Source organism: Notamacropus eugenii, chromosome 6 (assembly GCF_028372415.1).
Source record: "Notamacropus eugenii isolate mMacEug1 chromosome 6, mMacEug1.pri_v2, whole genome shotgun sequence".
In the NCBI taxonomy this organism is placed as follows: domain Eukaryota; kingdom Metazoa; phylum Chordata; class Mammalia; order Diprotodontia; family Macropodidae; genus Notamacropus; species Notamacropus eugenii.
The window spans coordinates 78,808,455-78,829,189 of NC_092877.1; the positions used below are offsets into that span (position 1 = coordinate 78,808,455).

The 20,735-nt window shown below is 40.6% G+C and overlaps 1 protein-coding gene across 1 annotated transcript; it reads left to right on the forward strand.

Moving 5' to 3' along the window:
• The first annotated feature begins 2,238 nt into the window (after positions 1-2,238).
• On the forward strand, positions 2,239-20,492 carry SMIM20 (small integral membrane protein 20). The gene is made up of 3 exons (XM_072620392.1): positions 2,239-2,835; positions 18,821-18,877; positions 19,642-20,492. The coding sequence occupies exons 1-3, from the start codon at positions 2,727-2,729 to the stop codon at positions 19,677-19,679; spliced, it is 204 nt and encodes a 67-aa protein (XP_072476493.1). The 5' UTR covers positions 2,239-2,726; the 3' UTR covers positions 19,680-20,492.
• Positions 20,493-20,735: the final 243 nt, after the last annotated feature.

Consider the following 20,735-nt stretch of genomic DNA (forward strand, 5'->3'; position numbering starts at 1 on the left):
TTCTTCCCTTCCCTTTCCCTATTTTGTCCTGTCCTGTCCTGTTCTGCCCTCTCCCAAGATCTTAAATCTACTGCACTCTGAAACTGGGATGCCAATGGGCCCCTGCCTAAGGGCTCATCTAGACCGTCTTGGCTTTAGAGTGATTATCAATAGTAACTGTTGCTCTTTCCCTCCCAGCTTCTTTTAGGTATATTTTTTCTTTTGTCCATTAAAGGGATCATTCCATGACTACTTCTTAAAGAGGCCTATTCACTGAATAGGTGTTACCTCAGTCTAAGTGAGTTCCTGAATAGGCCTTAGCCAAAAAAGGCCAAGGTCTCCCTTTGCATCCTGGGCCATCTCCAGTCATCCTGATGAATATCTGGTCACTGGATTCAGATGGCTCTGGAGGAGAAGTGAGGCTGGTGACCTGCACAGCCCTCCCTCACTCAAAACAAAGTCAAGTGCAAGTCAAGTCATTATTTCTCTGATGGCATGGTCTTCTTCAGCAACTAAGGATGAACACAACTTGATTCCTCTAATTGTTGAGTGCCCCTTCCCAAATCGTATTTATTTTGTATATATCTTGTATTTACTTATCTTTGAATATAAGTTCTTAAGGGCAAGCAAGGACTGTCCCACTTTCACTTTCCCATTCACTTACGAAGCCTAAAAGTATCTAAAACATAACATGCGCTTAATATATGTGTATTGATTGATTTATTGATTTGAGAAAGATATTGCTATGCATCCATCTTGCCATATCATTCTTAGAGGTTATCAAAGTACTTCAGCAGAATGTTTGATTCTCTTGGGATGTCAGCTATTGATTATTTAGTGGAGGAAAAATGGATGAATGAAACATTTATTAAGTACTTACTATTTGCTTTACACTGTGCTAAGAGCTAGAGGTATAAATGGAAAAAGGAAAACAGCCTTTGCTCTCAAGGAGCTCACATTCTGAGGGAGATAATACTTATGGAAGGTTTCAGTTGCAATTCAGATGGAAAAGTTTAATGATCCTTACAGTACAGTGGCAAAGCAGACAGGAATGCCTCTTGTTAAAAGAAAACAGCATTTACACCATTGAAATCATTCTGGTGTTTGATGTTGACCATCAGAACTTTGACAGTGCCAAGGACTTTGGTGACAAAAACTTTCTTTTCTGGGTCTTCCGTAGATGTGGCTGTAACACCTGTCAGTACCGATATAACTCCCTTACTTCCAAAAATATGTCTATTCATCTACAAAGATGTCACATTTCAGAGCTATGCAAAGGTCTAAAGGCTGTGTGATTCTGAATGCCCCATCTACTTCTTTTTAGGCAGTTCTCAGCAGGGGCAGAACGAGACCACAGAAGGCTGAGCTCGGGTCACTGCTTTCTTCTGTTTCATGGGTTGCTCTGGTCCAAGAATTCGTTATCTGATGGCCAGCCTCCCAGCCGCTGATGAGCGTCCCTCCATGTAGCTGGGCTGATCCTTGGAAAGTGGCATCACCCGCTGTTCCCGGACGGTGTCAAAGCCTTTTCTGCCACCGCTGGCAGTCTTTCATCACCGAGGGCACCTCAGGACAGCAGTAACACACTGGAATGAGATTCCATGTACGTGTAGATGGGGATGTACCTCCCACACACGCACACACACACATGTATGTATACGTACATGAGGAGGTATCGTACATTTCCCCATAAAAGCCTCACCGCGGTGTAGAGGGCAAGCCGGGTTCTTGAAGGTTAAGCTTCTTTACAAACTCAGTCCTCCCGAGCCAGGCACAGAGCGAGCCCACGCTGCCCTGGGGCTGGTCTAAGGACGATCAGAGAAGTCTTCACTAGGCTGGACTTGGAGAGACTGTCTGCCAAGGCGTTCCAAAACGGCGCTCGTGCCTATTAAAGGATCTCCGCAATGTGTGTATATTTATGTCATTATGTATTTTACACATAACACACGTTTCCCATTGTCAACTAACACACACTCAACCAACCTCTAAGCATTTATTAAGCGCCCATTACGTGCCGGGGACACAGAAAGAGGCAAAAGCCGGGCCCTGCCTCCAAGGACCTCACAAACCCAGCGAGGGGCAACATCAGTGGGCAAGGGGCCGAGGCCGGAGGGGGTGAGCGAACAAAGGGAATCCCTTTAGACGGGTTGTAACCCGACAGGGGGGCCTAGGAGCCTGCACAAACTTGGGCACGAGGCGGGGCGAAGGCGGGGGCGGGGCCTGGTCACGTGTCTCCGGTCCCCACCGCTTCGAATCGTTCCTCTTCCACAGCCGGGGCTTGGAGGGCCTTCGGCCGTGGAGTGTTTCGACCGCAGGGCAGAGGCTTGGGCTGGAATCCCGCCCGGGCGCCTCCGCGGAGGTCCCCGCCGATTTAGCTTCGGGGAGAGCGCCGGCTCAGCTGATGAGGCCCCCCCACTCCCTCATTCCCCAGATGGGAGGTCACGTGACTCGCCCAAGGCCGCCCAGGCTTCACACCCCCTTCCTCGGACCCCAAGTGCCCCAGGTCTGTGAGATGGGAGCCAGGGGGCAGGAGGGGAAGCGGGGAGCACGGTCTGCCCCACTATCTTCCCACCTCCCTTCTTCCTTGCCCCTCCCTGACACTCCTCCCCCTCTGGACGCGCTCCCCGCCCCTCGCTCCGGAAGTGAAAGTCTCTTCCCGCCCCCACTTCCGTGGGCGCCTCGCGTGTGCGGCGAGCGCGGCCCGGGGTTTCTGGGTCAGTGTCTTGTGCCGGACCTCCCGAGCTCGGGTCATGTCTCGCAACCTGCGCACGACGATGATTTTCGGCGGCTTCGCCTTGCTCTTGGGCGCCGCCTTCTACCCCATCTATTTCCGGCCCCTGATGCGGACCGAGGAGTACAGTGAGTGCGACCTCTGACCTCCCCTTTGGGGCTCGGGCACACCCCCAGGGACCCCTCTCTTCCCGTCGCCCCGCCCCCCATGCCGGTTCCTCTTTGTGTTCTCCTTTCCCCGCATTCTGGGGTCGCTCTCTCTGCCCCCCCCTCCCCCGTGCCTCCATGCTGTCCGCCGCCGGCGCCCCCCGCCCTGCATCCTGGCACGGTACATCGACGCCGCTGTCCTCCCGCCTGCCCCTCCCGCGTCCCGGTCCCGCTCTGTGACCTCTCTTCCTGCTGGCCCCCATCCTGCCCCTCGGTCCAGCCCCCGTGTTGGGGCCGCGTCTTGTCTCCCTGGACACGGGCTTCACGGCGCTGCCCCCGCGTGGTCGCCCTGGCCTCCCAGACCTTCTGTCGGCCTTTAGAGAAAGCCGGGGCCCCACGCTGGGCTCCCCAGGGGTGGGTTCAGCGGCCATCTTTACCCGACCTGTCACCTGAGTGTGTTCCATTTCTGGCCCCTTTTCCTCCTTTCCATCCACCACGATCAGTGGGACTTCAGTCTTTCGTTCCTTTGGCCGCCGTCCGCCCTGACCGAATGACCCAAGGGCCACGGCGGCTCTGCAACAAGAACCACGGAGCTGACACACGTTACCAAAACCACAGTGAGCTTTAACAATAAAATGAAACAAAGTAAAACCAAAACTAGATTCCACGGGTGCCGGAGACCCCACAGGAGACCCACTTTGGTGTGGGCGGATCTCGGTCCTTACACCAATGACTACGCAGTGAGCTGTGACCTTGACAGTGAGGCTAACGGCAACATTGTAACAACTGATGCACAGCAGGATTTCGTGACTGTGTCCAAGATGAGACCGCCTGCTGCTGGTGTGAGACAGTGCTGGGCAGAGTGAGCGCAAAGGATTGTTGTTATGCCAAGCTCAGGGCGCAGCTTGTTTGCTGGACCTGAGCTCTGGAAAACAGGGTGTCTCCTAATGTTAAAAAGAGAAGGGTGGTCTTGGCACCACTTTGTATCCCGAGAGTACTGATTTGTTTTTCTTTTTGCAATCAAATCCAATAATTTTAAAAGCTTAATCCTGATTAATTCAGTGATTATTAGAGTTGTGAAGACATTTGCATAAAGAGAATATTTTAAGCATCTATCCCTTTTGTCTTTAGGAAAATTGAATTATTGTCAAGCTGGAGGTTGGCCGTAGTTAACCAGAGGTGCTTGGAGATCCTAAATGAATAATGTCACAATTTGACTTCTGGAAATAAAGTGGTTAGACACACTTTTGTCTTTCTGTAGTACTGTGTAAGCATTAATTCATTAAACACGTAGTTAACTAAGCACCTGCATTTTGCTAGACGCAGACACACTGTGCTGAAGACCTTACAGTCTAATAGAGGTATATCGATAAGTTTGGCATGCCAGAAGGTTGTAAATGCAAAGTAGAGCTTAGGCATGCTATGAACAGTCATAGGAGAGAGATCACTTTAACTTGTGGGGATTGGGGATAGCTTTATTGGGGAGCTGTGCTTTCAAGGAAGGAGAGATTTTAACAGGACGATGGATTGGAAAAGTTGATTTCAAGCATTTGAGTTGTCACAAATAAAGGTACAGAAGTGGGAGACTGAATGGCAGAGAACACCTTGAACATGATTTGGGTTAGTTTGCCTGGTCAGGTCATGGTAGACCTTGAGTTGAATTTAAGGCAATGAGAAAATTTTAAGTAAGGCAGTAACTTGAATAGCACTTTTAAGGGTTTTAATAGTGCTTTAAGAAAATTAGTGTGTCAACAGTATGCAAGGTGAATTAAAGTTGGGACGACCTGGAGGCCAGTTAGGAAATTATTCTAATACTCCTGGTAAAAGGTAATGAAGTGTTTAATTAAAGTGATGACAATAAGAATGGAAAGGAAGTGATGATTTCAAGAGATGTGTGTCAGTAAACATTTATTAAACCTACTATGTGTCCAGGAACTGTGCCAAACGCTGGGAATACCAAAAGGAGTAAAAGACAATCTCTTCTTTCCATCTATTTTGAATAGGTATGAAGTACTTTGTAAACCTAAAAGCATTCTATAAATGCCAGTTTTTATATTGGTTATGTATAGAGAGTGTCCACAGTGTATTACTGTAATGATGTCATTTGAGGCAGATCAGACTTTTGAAAACATACTAAATATAGCAAAAGTGATTTTTGGTTCATGTTTTGTACATGAATCTTAGAAAAAAAGATTCTTCATCCTTCTAATAACATTTTCAGCAGGTAGACCATCCAGATTATAACCAAGTCTTTTTTGGAAGCTAGACTACAGGTGCTTGGGACCTGAAGCTAGTGGCATAGTAAAGGATTGTGAGAGGTTCTGTCAGGGAAGCAGCCAACAGGGAGGTTGGGCAGGATATGTGCTTCCGAAACATAGTGCTGTGTTCAGGAACAGGATTGTAGTATCTGGAAGCACTGAGAGAAGGGGAACCTTGATCAGAGGACAAAAGACAAGAGCCTAGTTATTGGAACCAGTGTGTGAGGAAAGAGTGAGATAGCAGCAATGATGTCACAGTGCTGGGTTTCTGAGCTACTTGCCTATATTCCTTATGGCATGTCCACTTCTAGCCCCTATCCCAGATTCTAGAATCTAGGGTGGGGCTGAACACATATGTGGTCCTATCTTCTTAGGTATACAAGGGCAAGGGAGTCAACTAGAGCATTAAATCTTTTAATGAGTTAAATGAAGAATGAGATAGTTTCTATCACTTTCTTTCCTCATACTTTCTTTTTAATCCTGTATAGTCTGCCTTCTGACCTTAGAAACAGCTCTGCAGAATTAACCAATGATCTCTTAATTGCTACATTCAGTGGCCTTTTCTCAGTCCTCATTTTTCTTGGCTTCCTTGTAGCCTTTCACGCTGATATTCCTCTTGTTGATACTCTCGTCTGTAGGTTTTCAGGGTACCACTCTTTTGGTTCTCCTCCTACCCGTCAGAACAGCTCTGTGTTCTTTGCTAGGTCTTCATCCAGGTCACACCCTTTAATTATAGGTATCCCACAAGTCTCTGTCCTGCGCCTTCTTCTCTTTTCCCCCTTTATTAGTTCTCTATACTGATGATTCTCAAATCTACCTGTCCTGATCTCCAGTCTTGCACTTCCAGCTTCCTTTCATATATCTTGAACTGGATGTCCATTTTAAAGTCAACACATACAAAACCAAACTCATCATATTTCCTCCTAAATTCTTCCCTATTACTGTTGAGATGACCACCCATTCTCCCAGTCCCCTCAGGTTTGCAACCTAGGTGACATCTTCTACTATTCATTATTTTTCAAACAGAGACACACACACACACACACACACACACACACACACACACTCCCTTTTCAATCTGTTGCCACAGCCTGTCAGTTACACCTTTACACACACACACACACACACACACACACACACACACTCCCTTTTCAATCTGTTGCCACAGCCTGTCAGTTACACCTTTGAAATATCCCTTGAATTCTTCCCCTTCTGTTTTACACTGCCCATCACCCTGATGCAGATCCTTATCACCTCATGTTTGTACTGTTGCAGTAACTCATTAGTAGGTCTACTTCTTGAAGTTCTCCCTGTTCCAGTCCGTCTTCCACTCAGCTGCCAAAGTGATATTCCTGAAGTGCAGCTCTCACTCTGTCACCCATCTACTCAGTGAACTACAGGGACTCCCTATCATCTTCAGGATGAAATACAAAATCCTCTGTTTGGTGTTGAAACCCAAATCTAGCCTCTTTCACCTTTCCTGTGTTCTTACACCTTATTCCCTGTCCTTTTTTTCTTCTGACTTCTTTCAAGTCTCAACTAAAATCTGATCTTCTACAGGAAACCTATTTGAGTCTCTCTTAATTCTGGTGCTGTCCCTCTCCTAACTATTTCCTGTTTATTCTCTCTCCATATTACATATATATAGCTTGTTTGTACATATTTGTTTGCTTGTCCCCCTGCTAGAGTGTGCGCTTCTTGAGGGCAGGGACTGTCTTTTGCCTCTTTTTGTATCCCCAATGTTCATCACAGTGCCTTGCACATAGCAGGCTTAATAAATGCTAATTGACTGATTGATCATAAGATTGCATTTGTAATTCATTTTAGGTCCAATGTGATCCTTGGATAATTTTTGAACTTAACACAAGCATTTAAGTTTTATTAACTGCTATGAGGTTTCCAAATACCATATAGAATTAGAGAAGATTACCACCATTGCGTTTGAGGTTATTAGAAGATCAGGGAGAATAAATGAGACTCAAATAGAACTCTTGGCACTTGAGAGTTGATGTATCAAACAATAAAATTATGTAGTTTTAATCTATATAAAGGGAACCACAAAGGAGCTTTTTATCATTCATATTGTTGACAGCATTGTGTTTCTGATGAACCACTTCCTTAGGGTATAAGAATTTTATTTAGTGCAGATGTTGTAATTTAAATATTAGTATCTACCTTACCTAGATGACCTCATTCTGAAATGCTCTACTTTCTTAATAAGATTCAGTTTATATATTTATTGAGGATCTTTTGTATGCAGTGCATTTTGGTTTGCCTGGAGAACACAATGATGAAACAAGGTACAGTCTTAAAGTCTTACAATCTTAAAGACTTTATAATCTAGTAGGGAAGATAATGAAAATATATAACTCACTTGAATACAAGTTATAAATACATAGAAGAATACCAAACAGTGAGATAGAAGAAGGTGTAGATCATTTCTATCTAGAAGTATTAGGAAAGACTTTTTGAAAGAGAAAACATTTGAATTCAGCCTTGAAGGATGGGAAAGATATTGCTAGGTGAACATGGAGGGACTTCTCTGTAGGTATCAGGGACAACCTACAGAGGCCAAACCTTAAGATGCCCTCAATAGAAGAGCCAAAATTATGAAGTGAGGCAATTAGTGTAAACTGCGAATAGTATGAGATCATCTTCCAGGCTACTGTTAAAATCATGTCATCAGTGCTTTAAGATTTACTAATACTATATTCATGTGAATGTAGGTAACCATCAAACATAGAGTGTATGCCTAAAAAGAGATCTTGTTGAAAATTATCACATTGAAAGCACTGGCATATATGAGAAAATTGTTTTTTCTAAAGTAAGGTTCTGCTAGCAAACCCCCACCCAGAAGAAATCTCTTATAGGAAACTAATGAGAATTTAGGAAAGTGAGGAATTTTAAAATGTCAAGAAGGCATAAGAAATTAGACTTGAGAATGTAGTAAATACATTTTTAAAATTTTTTTATTTATTTTCAGTGTTCTACAATCACTACCATATAACTTAGATTTTTTTCCCCTCCCTCCTCCTACTTCCTCCTTATCTCCTCCCTCCCTGCCGGAGATGGCATACAATTTTATATAGATTCTACACATACATTCCTATTAAATACATTTTCACCAGTCATGTTGCATAGAAGAATTAAAATGAATAGGAGAAGTCATAAAACAAACCAAAACGTAATAGAAAAGAAAATTATCTGCTACATTCTTCAGTTGAATTCCATAGTTCTTTCTCTGGATGTGGGAGGCATTTTGCCTTAAAAGACCATTGGGAATTTTTGAAGTCCTTGCATTGCAATGAAGTTCTAAGTCTACCAGAAAAAATCCTTGCACACTGGTTGTTGCTGTGTCCAAAATTCTCCTGCTTCTGCTCCTTTCGCTCAGCATCAGATCATATAAGTCTTTCCAGGCCTCTCTGAAGTGTTCCTGTTCATCATTTCTTATAGCACAGTAGTATTCCATTACATTCATATACCACAGATTATTCAGCCATTCCCCAATTGATGGGCATCCCCTTGATTTCCAGTTTTTGGCCACCACAGAAATTGCTGCTATAAATATTTTTGTATATGTGGGACCCTTTCCCATTTTTATGATCTCTTGGGAATAAGTAAATACATTTTTAAAGATTTCAAATATAAAAACTTATACTAACATGGAATTATAATTATGTGAAAATTGTGTTAATTTAATAAAGATATTTTTATAGAGCTTCATGGAATATTGAGTTGCTGCCAACTTGGTCTGCTTTAGCCTAGGATAGGAGTTCTTAATCTAGAGTCCATGAACTTTAAAAAAAAATTTGATAACTGCATTTACATATAATTAGTTTTCTTTGTAATTCTGTGTGTTTATGCATTTAAAAACATTCTGAGAATGGGTCCATAGTCTTCACCAGATTGTGCAAAAATGGTCCATGACATAAAAAAAGTTAAGGATCCCTGGCCAGAGCTTTAGCTTCTAGCAGACAAATTGCAATTGTTTAACAGAAAAACGAACAGAATGTATCTGAAAATGAAAAAGGCTCCCTTCAAACTCAGCAGCTTTTGATAGGTCCCTAGGTTTGGTTCTGTCTCGTACAAGTGAGGACCATTTTTAAGATATTACTTTGTAGTTCATATTTTCAGGCTATGGCCACCACATCCTTGATTTCTTCCATTCGAGCAGTATCCTATTGAGATTAAGTGTAAAAATTATGTTGCATAAAGGGCTAGAAAGATGGCTTTGGAAGAGAAATAGCTTGCCAACTCCTATCTCTCTCTCTCAGATGTCCTTTGCACATGACCATGGTGAAACAGATGGTGCTTCCCTAGCCTTTCCTTTTGCTTTTTCCAACACTTAGCTCAGTGCTTGGCACCTAGTAGGAACTTAGTAAGTGCTTGTTGACTTACTTTCTTTTCTGAAGTGCCATGGTGTGGTCTCAACCTGCTGCATCACTTTATCACCTTTACTCATACCATCTTAAGACTACCTTCTTCTCTGATACCCCCACCTAAAAATCTACTTTCCTTTCTCCAGTAATTTTAGAGTTCTTAGACTCTTTGAGCATTGAGAATTTTAGACTACCTGGATCTCTCTTTTGCTTTTACTTATTACTACTTAGGTTATATTTATACTTATTTTTTTCGTGTTAAACTGTCTCCCTCTCCCTCTCTCCCCATTGTGACTGTTGTGGTTTTGTCTTTATCTTTGTATCTCTAGTGCCTTGCACAGTGCTTGGCATATTGCGTACCAATTGCAAATATACAGATGAAGCCTAGTGTTGAGGTTATTGTTTTTTGTTTTGTCCCTGTGATTTAATTGATTTAGGGTCCTATTAGTGAAGAAATTCCCTCTACCAATTCATTTTGGCCTCTGCTCTGCAACTTAATAACCTTAGAATATTCTGGGGTACTGAGAGGTTAAGGGTTTTGCCCAGGGTCACAAAGCCCACAAGAATGACAGGTTAGACCTAGGTTTTTCTGACTCTCAGGCCAACTTTCTATCCATTTTCTGTCCCTAAGTGACAGATTAAGAATAAATAAGTAGATATTACCTATATGACCTGTAGGAAAATATTTTTACCTCTCTCGGCCTCAGTTTACTCATGTAAAATGAAGAAATTAAACTAGATTACCTCTAAGATCGCTTTTTCTTTTTAAAAATCGGTGTTTATTGATTTTAAAAGAAGATTATGCAGGTAGAATTGGGATTTGAATTGAGAACTTTTGACTCCCAAATCCAGTATTGGAAACAACTGAAAATTTTTCTCCCTGCCCAGGTCAGTCTAAGCACTCTTTCCCCCTTCCTCATCCCCAACTAGGTCCTAGCTCTCATATGACTAAACTAAGCAGCTTAGAGAGCTCATGCTCCCAAACCCAAGGTGCCTAGTACTACTCAGTTTTGGAGATTGAGTTCTTGGGACTATATGACTTGAACAGATTTTTTCATGACTGAGGAGATGTTGGACAAGAGTCACTCTCATGTCTTTTCACCCCCCACCTCAACTCCTAGATTAGCTTCTCATTCCTTAGCCTAGCCTATGGATTCTCACTCTTAGCACGCTCTTCTACCTATTCTTCAACCCTGACAAGAACCTCTCATGTCTCTCCAAAAGGGAATAGTGCAAGCTGCAAACTTTGCTGAGGACAAGTCCTAGGGATCCCTTACACCACTGTCCATTTTCCCATCTCCCACTCATTTCTCCACCCCCTGCTTAGGGTTCCTTCTCTCTTGATTATCTTCCTCCCTTTTGGACTGATCCTTATTCTCCTTTGCAGAAGGTTCATCTCTATCCTGCCTTCTACTTGTGTAGCTCAGAGCTCAATGCTAGTCCTTTTTCTCCATCTATTCTTCCTAACACCTCTGCAATGTTTGACACTTTCTCTCTCTCTCCTCCTTGACAGTCTCTTCTCTCTAGTTTTTTGAGGTAACACTCTCTCATAGTTTTTCTCCTATTTGATCACTCCATCTCCATCTCCTTTACTGGACTCAGTAACACACCCTCTAAACTATAGGTGTCCCTAAATGTTCTGTTTTGGACCTTTTTCTCCCTCTGTTTTACTTGATAATCTCATCGGTTCCTATGGATTTAATTACTGTCTTTATGCTGATGATTTTCAAATATTCCTGTCTTATCCCAATCTCTACTGGCCTCTAGTCTGGCATTTCCAACTGCCTTTTAGACATTCTGAACTGAACATCCAGTACATAGTATAAACTCAGCATGTCCAAAATTTAATTCATTACCTTTCCCCTTGATGCCACCACTGTGGTACAGGCTCTCATCATCTCACACCTTGATTATTTCAGTAACCTGCTGGTGGGTGTGCCTGCTTCAGACTCTCCCCATTCCAATCTATCCATTCAGTTAATCAAGTCATTCTCCTACTCAATAAGCTTCAGTGCCTCCAGGAGCAAACACAGAATTCTACTTGGCATTCAGAGCCCTTCATAACCTAGCCCCGTCCCACCATTCCAATCTTCATACACCTTTCTCCCTAGTATGTACCTTTAGATCCTGTGGCATTGGCCTCCTGGCTATTCCAGGAATAAGACACTGTCTCCCTTGGCTCCACATATTCTCTCTGGCTGTCCCCTGTGCCCGAAACACTCTCCCGCCTGGCTTCCTTGGCTCTCTTTGTCAAGTTCCAGCTACAGCATCATCTTTTATAGGAAGCCTCCTTCAGCCCTCTTAATTCCAGTGCCTTCCCTTTGTTAATTATTTCCTATTTAATGCTGTATAGAGATTACTCTGTATATATTTGTTTGCATCTTACCTCTTTCCCTCATTAGACTGTAAACTCGATGAGGACAGGACCCTTTTTGCCTTTTTTTTTTTGTTTCTCCTTTGTTTAGCACAGCGCCTGGCACATAGTAGGTACTTATTAAATGTTTATTGATTGATTATATATTCTCTCTTGGTTATCTCATATAATCATATGGATCTATGCAAATGACTCCCAAATAAATCTTCTTATTCAGCCTTAATTTCTCAACTGAGCTTCAGCCCCACATCTGCATCTATGTGCTTGCTTCATATCTCCACCTGGGTGTGTTGGAGGTATCTCAAAATCAACTGATCCAAAACCAAACTCATTGTTTTTCCCCTTAAACTCAGCCCTCCTGACTTCAAACACTGAGGTTCCCAAACTAAGACTCATCCTTGGGTTGTCACTCTCACCCCATTTGTATACCCAGATCACTGAAAAGTATTGTTAATTGTGCCTCTTGGATGTCACTTGAATCAGTTCCGTTCTCTCTACTTAAATCACATCCTACCTGGTCCAGGTCCTTATTACTTCTTACTACTTCTTACTTGGACTGTTATTAAAATAACTCCTTAATTGGTCACCCTGTGTCCGGTCTTTCCCTTCTACAATCCATCCTCTACAAAGCTGTCAAGTTGATGTTATTAAAACATAGGTCAACCCAGAACACAGGTTCTTATGTTCAGGAAGTTTCCACGTTTTCTAATTGCCTTTAGGATACAATTTCTCTTCTTTGGCATTTAAAAGTCTCCAGAGTTTGGCTCCAGCCTCTCTTTACAGGCTGATTGATTATACATTTCCTCCTCAAGTCCTCGATAGTCTAGTCAAACTGGCTTTGCCTGGATATGTCTCCTGCTCTAATACCTTTGAGCATACTCTTCTTCGAGATTGTAATTTCCTCCCTCCTCACCTCTGCCTTTTGGAACACTCCCTTCAAGGCTTAACTCAATTTGCCCCTCCCTTCATAAGGCCTTTCCCAGTTTCTCTCTGTTGGTCTTCAAACATGTTGTGTCCCTCTGGTGGAAAATAAGTTCCTTAAAGGAAGAAACTGCTGCATTTGTCCCCCACAGCCCACCCTCAGCACAGTGCCTTCTACATAGTAAGTACTTGATAAAAGGGTGATTGATTGATTGACCACCCATCTCTAGTGATCTTCTCTAGCCTTGTAGATGTGGAGCATGAGAAGTTTGGATTGATGCACTTCATAGTGAGCCTCCCTGAGGTGTCATCTTTCACAGGCTTCTTCAGCATTTATGGAGCTGTTAAGGAAACTGCTGCTGCTAAGGAGAGCATGAGGCTTTTTTAAGCTCTCTCTGTGGTACTGAAAGGATGATGATGGACTGGGTTCAAGTTTGGTACAAGCCAGCTTTTCAGTTGAGGGGTGGGGCCCCCTAATTTCACCAGTATGAATGACAAAGGCAATCACTTGGATTTTGCGTGTGATCTTGTCTTAGCTTTTGTGTTATGACTTTTCCTGTATTGTTAGGTCCTTATACTCTACCCTTATGTGCTTTAACCATATATTTTTCTTACTGAATGTAGTATAATTAATAAGGATAGACTGGTGTTGTTATAGTCATATTAACTTTTAGCTCATTCACTGGTTCACATGCAACTGAATTATTCAAGTGTCACTAGATAAAATACGGTAAGCCAGATAGTTATTTGGTCCTGTTTGGGTAGCTGGTTTAATCTTTCCTTGGTTTTCCATGTTTTAATCTTCAGAATAGAGAATCCTTACTTATATATGATACTATGCAGCCAGTTAGGACTTAGTAGTTTGATGGTAGGAGTTTTACATAAAAATCATTATTCTTTAGGCAGATAACAAAGTAGTGGATTTATTTCAGGATATGAAAATTCAGGAAAAAAAATTATCTTTAAAAGACTTTAAAAACATCCAGTGGGTTCTTGTAACTATATTAAGAAGACTTCTCAGTCTTCCCTCATTCTCCTTCTAATGCACTTTGACCTTTTGGTTACTAAAATCTTCAATTAAATCTTCAAGACCAGCCACTGCCTGTGCACCAGGGGGCAGAGTTATGCTGGTTGTAAGCGCCTTCAAACCAATAATATTTAACATTTGCTTTTGAATGATTTTGCTGCAGGTAGAAACATGTTCACTGTTCAAGTTATTAATTATTCCAATCTGTTCACATTTTGAAGTCCTTAGTCTCTTTTCTGCCTTGTTCATGTTCTGAATGCTTAGTCAGGTCTCCTATAAGAGTAAAATTATTGCCTATGGAGAGTTCATCATGATGTAGCTTTAAAACCTGAGGGGTGAATGGCTGCTTTTCTGTTAGCATAATAATTTTTCCTCATTCTTTATTTGTTTGTGTCACTCCCCTGCTCAAACAATGTGAGTAGCTCCCTTTTGCCTGTAGGATAAGATTCAAACTCCTCAACTTAACATTTATGACCCTCCATAACATGTTCCTACTTCTCATTTCAGCCTTTTCTGTGCACTTTTCATTCCGTCCAGACTGGACCAGTAGCTCTTTGCAAAACTTGACATTACATTTCCCTCTTCTTTACATCCCCATAGGCCACCTCCATGTTAGAATGTACTCCTTATGTTTCTCTTAGACTCTTTGTTTTCCTTTGTGCTCATCTGCAGCCTGCTGCATTCTCCTCAGGTGTTAGTTATGGATCTCATCCCTCCTTAGAATGGGGACTGTTTTGCCTTTTTGTTCTAAGTTCTTAGCATAATGCCTTGCATGTTGTAAGTTCTTAACCAAAGGTTTGTTGAATTTAATTGGTGTAGATGGGGCAAAAAGAATCATGGAATCTCACAGTTGGAGGGAAGCTAAGCAATCATCATAGTCCAACCCATACATGCACAGAAATCCCCTTTAAAATATCTGTGATGAGTGGTCATTCAACTTTTACTTGAAGACCTCTAGTGAAGGGAATTCCATTATCTCCTGAGATGTTTTCTTATACTTTTAGATAGTTCTAATTGCTGGGAAATTTAGCTTTTTATAGCTATATATAAATAGATAAATACACATGTGTACACATATATCAATTTATCTATCTATATACTCATATATGAGAGGGAGAGAGAGTGTGTGTGCACAAGTTTGCACTCATGCTTAAAATCAGGTTCCCTGCAGCTTCTACACAGAGGCTAAAACTTTAACATACTTAAACACGGTCACATTGTTTGATCGTTCCCTCCCTCCCCCAAGCCTTTGCTGTAAACAAATAGCACCCAGTTCATTTTGCCGGTATTCTTTTCAACCCCCTTACCGTCCTGACTTATTTGCCTTCTACCATCTTTAATTTGGCAGAGTCTTTTCTATGGTATTGTGCTCCAAACTGAACACAGTATTCTCTGCCTGACCTGACCATGGCAGGGTACCATGGGACTATCACTTCCTTCTTTCCAAACACTATTATGGCTTTTATTATTATTGTTTAAGACTGCATTTAGCTCATTTTGTGTTCCATGCCATACTGAATGTTTATTGGATTTGTATTCTACTAAACCTACTCAGATATTTTTCACATGATCTTGTCTCCCATCCTTTATTTGTACAATTTTCTAAATTCAATTATTTGGATTCAGATACTTTGCCTATAGACTCTTAAATTTCATCTTCTCAGATTTATCCTAAGATTCTAACCTCTTGTAATTTTTTTGGATCCTTCTCTCATTTAGTACATTGGCTATGCCTCCCAGCTTTGTGTCATCTACAAATTTGATAAACATGCTATTTATGAATTAATCTAAATTATGGATGAAAGCACTAAATAGCCCAGCTCCAAGTTTTCCCTTTTCCCTTAGAAATCTCTTCAAGTGGACTTCATTCCATTAATGATCTCTCCTTGGTTCTGAGTCTGAGTTTTACTTAACCATCTTGTCCACTTTTTTCAATATTATTGACCTGGATAGCCTCACAGATTTTATCACAGGCTCTCCTAGATTAGGTTTTCTATGTTTACAACATTCTTTTGATCTATCAGTTTAGTAACTGTAACAAAAGAGATATGTACTATTAACCCCAATTTAAAGATAAGAAGGCTGAGGCTCAGAGATTAGGTGACTTGTCTAAGTTTACGCAGTAGTAAGTGGAAGAATCCAGGGCTCTTTACGCTGTATTAGACTTTTCTTTTCTCATTCCACATTCCCAAGTAAGAATGTTCTCTCTTACTTGGTTCTGCTTAATATTTTGAATTTATATAAAAGTGCTAAGACTTCAAAAACACTCATGGATTAAAGAACCTTGTGATGTAGATAGGATACTAATATTCAGTTATCAGTTGGGAGAAAATGGTTTGGCAAAGTATTTAAATTACTAGTCCAAGCAAAGCCACAACCTAATCAGCCTTAAAATAAGAATTAAGAGAGTATACCCTGTTTAAAGGAAACTCTTTGCTGTTCTCAAACCTTATTAACAATTAGTGAAAAACTATGAGGACAAAGATTCCCTTCTTGGTACTATCTCCATGGCATTACCGTAGTTTAGGGAATAGTTAAATATTGTAGCATCACCACTAAAAGCCAGCATCCTACAGTTTTCAGAACAGGCTCATTGGGATAATAGTTGTCCTTAAGAAAGTTTCTTTTGCCTTCTGTCACCTGCCTTATTGCACCTGAGAGAAGAGTATTTGCTACCAAGACGTCTGATTTCCATAAAAATGATGTCTTTAGTAATAACAGCCTGCATTTATATACTGCTTTGCAGTTTATAGAGTGCATTAGCAATGTGGTGTAGTGGAAGTAACCCTTAATTTGCAGTCAGAAGCCCTGGTTTTGTATGATTTTAAGCTCTCTGCATCTTAACCTCTCTGTATCTTAATTTCCTCATCTGTAAAATAAGAGGTTATACTATATGGTTATTAAAGACCCTTTAATCTCCAGATCCTGTGATTCTTATGACAACCTTTTGAGGTTGACATTTCAGATAATGTTCCCATTTGACAGCTGAAAAAACTGAGCCTAAACGCATTAAGGTGGCTCACTTCAGATTATACAGTTAGTAAGCAGAAGGCCTAGGACTTGAACCTAGGCCTCCTGACTCCTGGTTCAAATGTGCAATCTTTCCCACCATTCTCTTGCTATTAGAGAAAAGTTCTTTGGTTCTTTACAGAGAAGAGCATACATGCTTCTGTCCCAAATCATGTGAACTATGATCATTTTCTCTTGACTTGTTTCAAAGTGACCTTTCTTGGAGAACATTTTGGGTTTTTGTTTTGTTTTTTGTAAAGAAGGCTTTGTTTCTTCAGGAATATGGATGGAAGGGACGCTCTTCTATATAGCACTGAGCTCAGAAAACTAGAAGTTAATGGACTCCTGATAATTCATTGTAATTAGGTAGAGTTACTGCCTTTAGAAAATATTATTCAAACATATTTTAGTCTCATTTAAATTTAGTTCCCACTGAAAGAATCCTTAATCCTTTAGAGGTCATTTAGTCCAACCCTTTACCTCAATACTCAATCTATAGTATCCCTAAACAAATAGTCATCTAGTCTTTTCTTGAAGACCTCCATCATTGGAAACACCTTTATAAACTCCTTGTCAAGGGATTTAATTCCCCTTTGGGATAGTTCTTACTATAAGGAAGTCTTTTCTCATATTGAACTGAAATACATCACTCTTAGATACACATTTGGACCTAGCGCAGGACAGAATAAGTCTAAACCTTCTCCCTAACAAATCTTCATATAATCAGAGACAAGTAATTTCTCACGCGTCTCACTACCCCTCTTCCCATTTTCTGCACTTGTTAGTTGTTAAGGAAATGTAATGCACTGACTTTATTTTTCCTTAGTAAATCATTGTCTCACATCTTAGAGTTAGGTGTCTGTTCCCAGAGGAACTTGACCTCCACTACTCTATCCCCTTTTTCCTATTTGTAATTACAGAATTGAGTGTTCAATCAACCAAGTAATAAGTAAAGTGAAATCACTTATTGTGGACCCATTCCTTGGGGTGGGGAGCAGGGGTTATAAAAGCAATAAGCTTTCAGTATAAATTCTTGCTTATTTGTTGGGTCATGCCATTTGTACCTTTATAGGAAGCCACAGAACCAAGTAAAGAAAATGATCCAACATTAAATAATATAAGAGCTAAATGTGGATTCAAGGAAACACTGTCAGTCTGATTAAAACAGAGGTTTTATTACAAAGTTTAATTATTATAATTTTCTAGTAAATGTCCTTTGGCTACAAGTCTGCCTCCTAAAATACCACCATTTGTTTGGCAAGATTCTTAAAATAATAAGTCTCTGTTTTCACAAGACTTGGTTTTATTCTAAACCACTTAGTAAGATGTCAGAATGCTAGAAGCCTACAGACAGAAGATGCCCAGTTTCTCTTGGCCTTTGCATGTTCAGGACAGCTCCAGAGAGACTGGCATAGCCTCTGTAGCTTAAATGCTATTACTAATTGGCACAACACCTGCAATCAATTAGAGAAGCTTCAATTATCCAAACCAAAGCCGCCCACCCAAAGATTAATTTTCTGCTCTATTTCCTATCAAAAACATAGCATATTTTCTCTCTTGTTCTTCCATGAAGTGCAGTGCAGATATTTAAGTTGCTTCGTATTGTTAATTGTATTTGTTCCTTCAGTTCAGCAGCATTTTCCTTTTGATATCACGCCCACAAGTTCTTTTCAAAATTAGTTCCTTTTTGTTTTTGTTGTCTTTCAGAAATGCTGAGAGCACGGAGAATAAGACATTAGGAAAAGCTATCCTTTGAAGGATTTTTTCCTCCTTTTTGGTTGAATGATAGAGAAAAGACCTATGTTTTGCTTTAAGGGATTCAACATCTACTACCTGAAAACCATAAGTGATGATAGCTCACTGGCATTCCTGAACTTAATAGACTTTCTGTGGTTTTCTTAATTTTGTGATCTATAACTGTCCCATGACCTTGGCCCTGGAAAGCACAGCTTCCCCCCCTTCCCCCACTAAAAGTCATATTTTGGTTTGTCTTTCTCAGAGCTGGAGCAAGCTATAAATCGGGCTGGTATTGTCCAAGCAGATGTGCAGCCACCAGGTAAACTCATAAAACTTTTACTTTGCCTCTTATTGGTGGGGTGGATTCTTGCTATTTGGAGAAGACATTTTTATTGTCTCATGGACCATATATTAATTATACTGGATTTATTTCTTAATAACTGCCATTACATAATTGCCAAGAAAAGTTTTAACATGGGCAATTTGAGTACTTTAACCTAGATACTTTGCATGTTTGCCTCATTCCTGTTTTGAGTATTTAAAATGGGCATTAAGAATACAGCAAAATAGGTTAAATATGCAACTGAATATGAAATATGAGTAGATGTTTTGCAGGTTTTACCAAGCACCTATTTAAATGCCAACCTCATGGGAAAATACCATTACTTGTGGAGTATTTTAATTGATGCCAGATTCTTTGTACAAAGAGCAAAGGACTATCTTTATAGCCAAAGAGTAAGCTACTTTAAGGAAATTTGAATTGTCTGAGACTCAATGATTTCTAGATCTGTAAATGGCTTATTAACTAAAAGTTTTGTAATTTGTGGAAAAGTTCCTTTTCTCACTGGGCCAGACAGCTTTCTTCCTGTTGTGAAGAGATTGTGAAGCCATTTAAGTGTGCCCTCGAGGCTGGCACAGTATTCTAGCTGTCTTAGATTTTTGGATTCCAACAGAGTGCCTGGGCTGTTTTAAACTGTGTGGAATTGCACAACTGATTTTTGAATGTCATTTTGTTCACTTGGGGTTGGAAGTTTGAAGATGAAACCTGTCTTACTGAATACTTTGATATTATTTTTTCCATAGGATTAAAAGTGTGGTCTGATCCATTTGGAAGGAAGTGAAGAAGCTTGTGGCTGATCTGAATGATAAAATAAACATCTTCATAATCTCTGTGCTGCAACAAATATAGATCATCTCTGTGGAGTGATAACTCAAGAAGACAGAATTTTGTAATGGAGTAAATATTAGTAGTTTCCACAAATATTAATTCCAAGAATTAATTTTAAATTTTTCTAAAGTTTCAAAACACCATTAATGCAAGTTACACTATTAAGAAGTTGGGGGGGCGGTGAAATTTGTTAGCTAAACCTCTCCATTCTGGGTAGAAAATAGACGTATTTATTATTCAGTCTTCACAACCTGAGAGTTATGATTTAAATATGGGAAGTACAGCACACTTGGGAAGATCTTTTTAGTGTCTTGTGTGTTGCATTTCTCAAATAATGTACTGAAATGGAGATTTCAATAAGCTGCTTCCTGGGATGTGAAAATGTCAGAGCCAAGAAAACCGTTTTGGACCCTGCCCTGTGCTGTTTGTTAACAAACACGGTCCGTCTGAGTCACATCTTGTTGAAGACTAATTAGTTTTTGAATGTAAATAGGAAGTAATGTAAATGAGAGGGAACATGATTTAATGGAAAGAACACTGGGTTTTCAGTCAAAATACTTGGATTTGAATTTCAACTTCCCCACTTACCAGCTTTGTGACACTAGATCTCAGTTTCTCCACTTGTAAAAATGGGTGAATTGGACAAGATAAACCAGTCCCTTCCAGCTGTAATATTCTGTGATGAAATTACTTTGCGTACATGGTGGAAGTAGATGTAGGATTAATACAAGTGTAAATGTGTACATTAAAATCATTGTTTAACTTCGTTATTGTATGAGCAGCTCTGTTTGAATATTTCCTTTTGTAAACAGATTAAATCATACCAGGAAGTCATACTTGGCTTAATAAGTGATATGACTGGAGTCTGCAAATATTTGTATTCCAGTGAACATTAAAAAGGTAAATCATAAATGTCCCAAAGGTCCACTGTAAGCATCCATCATGTCCTGTGGTATACTGCAGTTTAGGTGTACAGAAGTTCTATGTACTCCACAAGATAATGGAATTC

Bases quoted from the DNA above. Each gene is read 5' to 3' on its own strand.
- SMIM20 (XM_072620392.1), top strand. From the start codon at position 2,727: ATGTCTCGCAACCTGCGCACGACGATGATTTTCGGCGGCTTCGCCTTG. The intron at 2,836-18,820 runs GTGAGTGCGACC...TGTCTTTCTCAG, and splicing joins GATGCGGACCGAGGAGTACA to AGCTGGAGCAAGCTATAAAT. The intron at 18,878-19,641 runs GTAAACTCATAA...TTTTTTCCATAG, and splicing joins AGCAGATGTGCAGCCACCAG to GATTAAAAGTGTGGTCTGAT.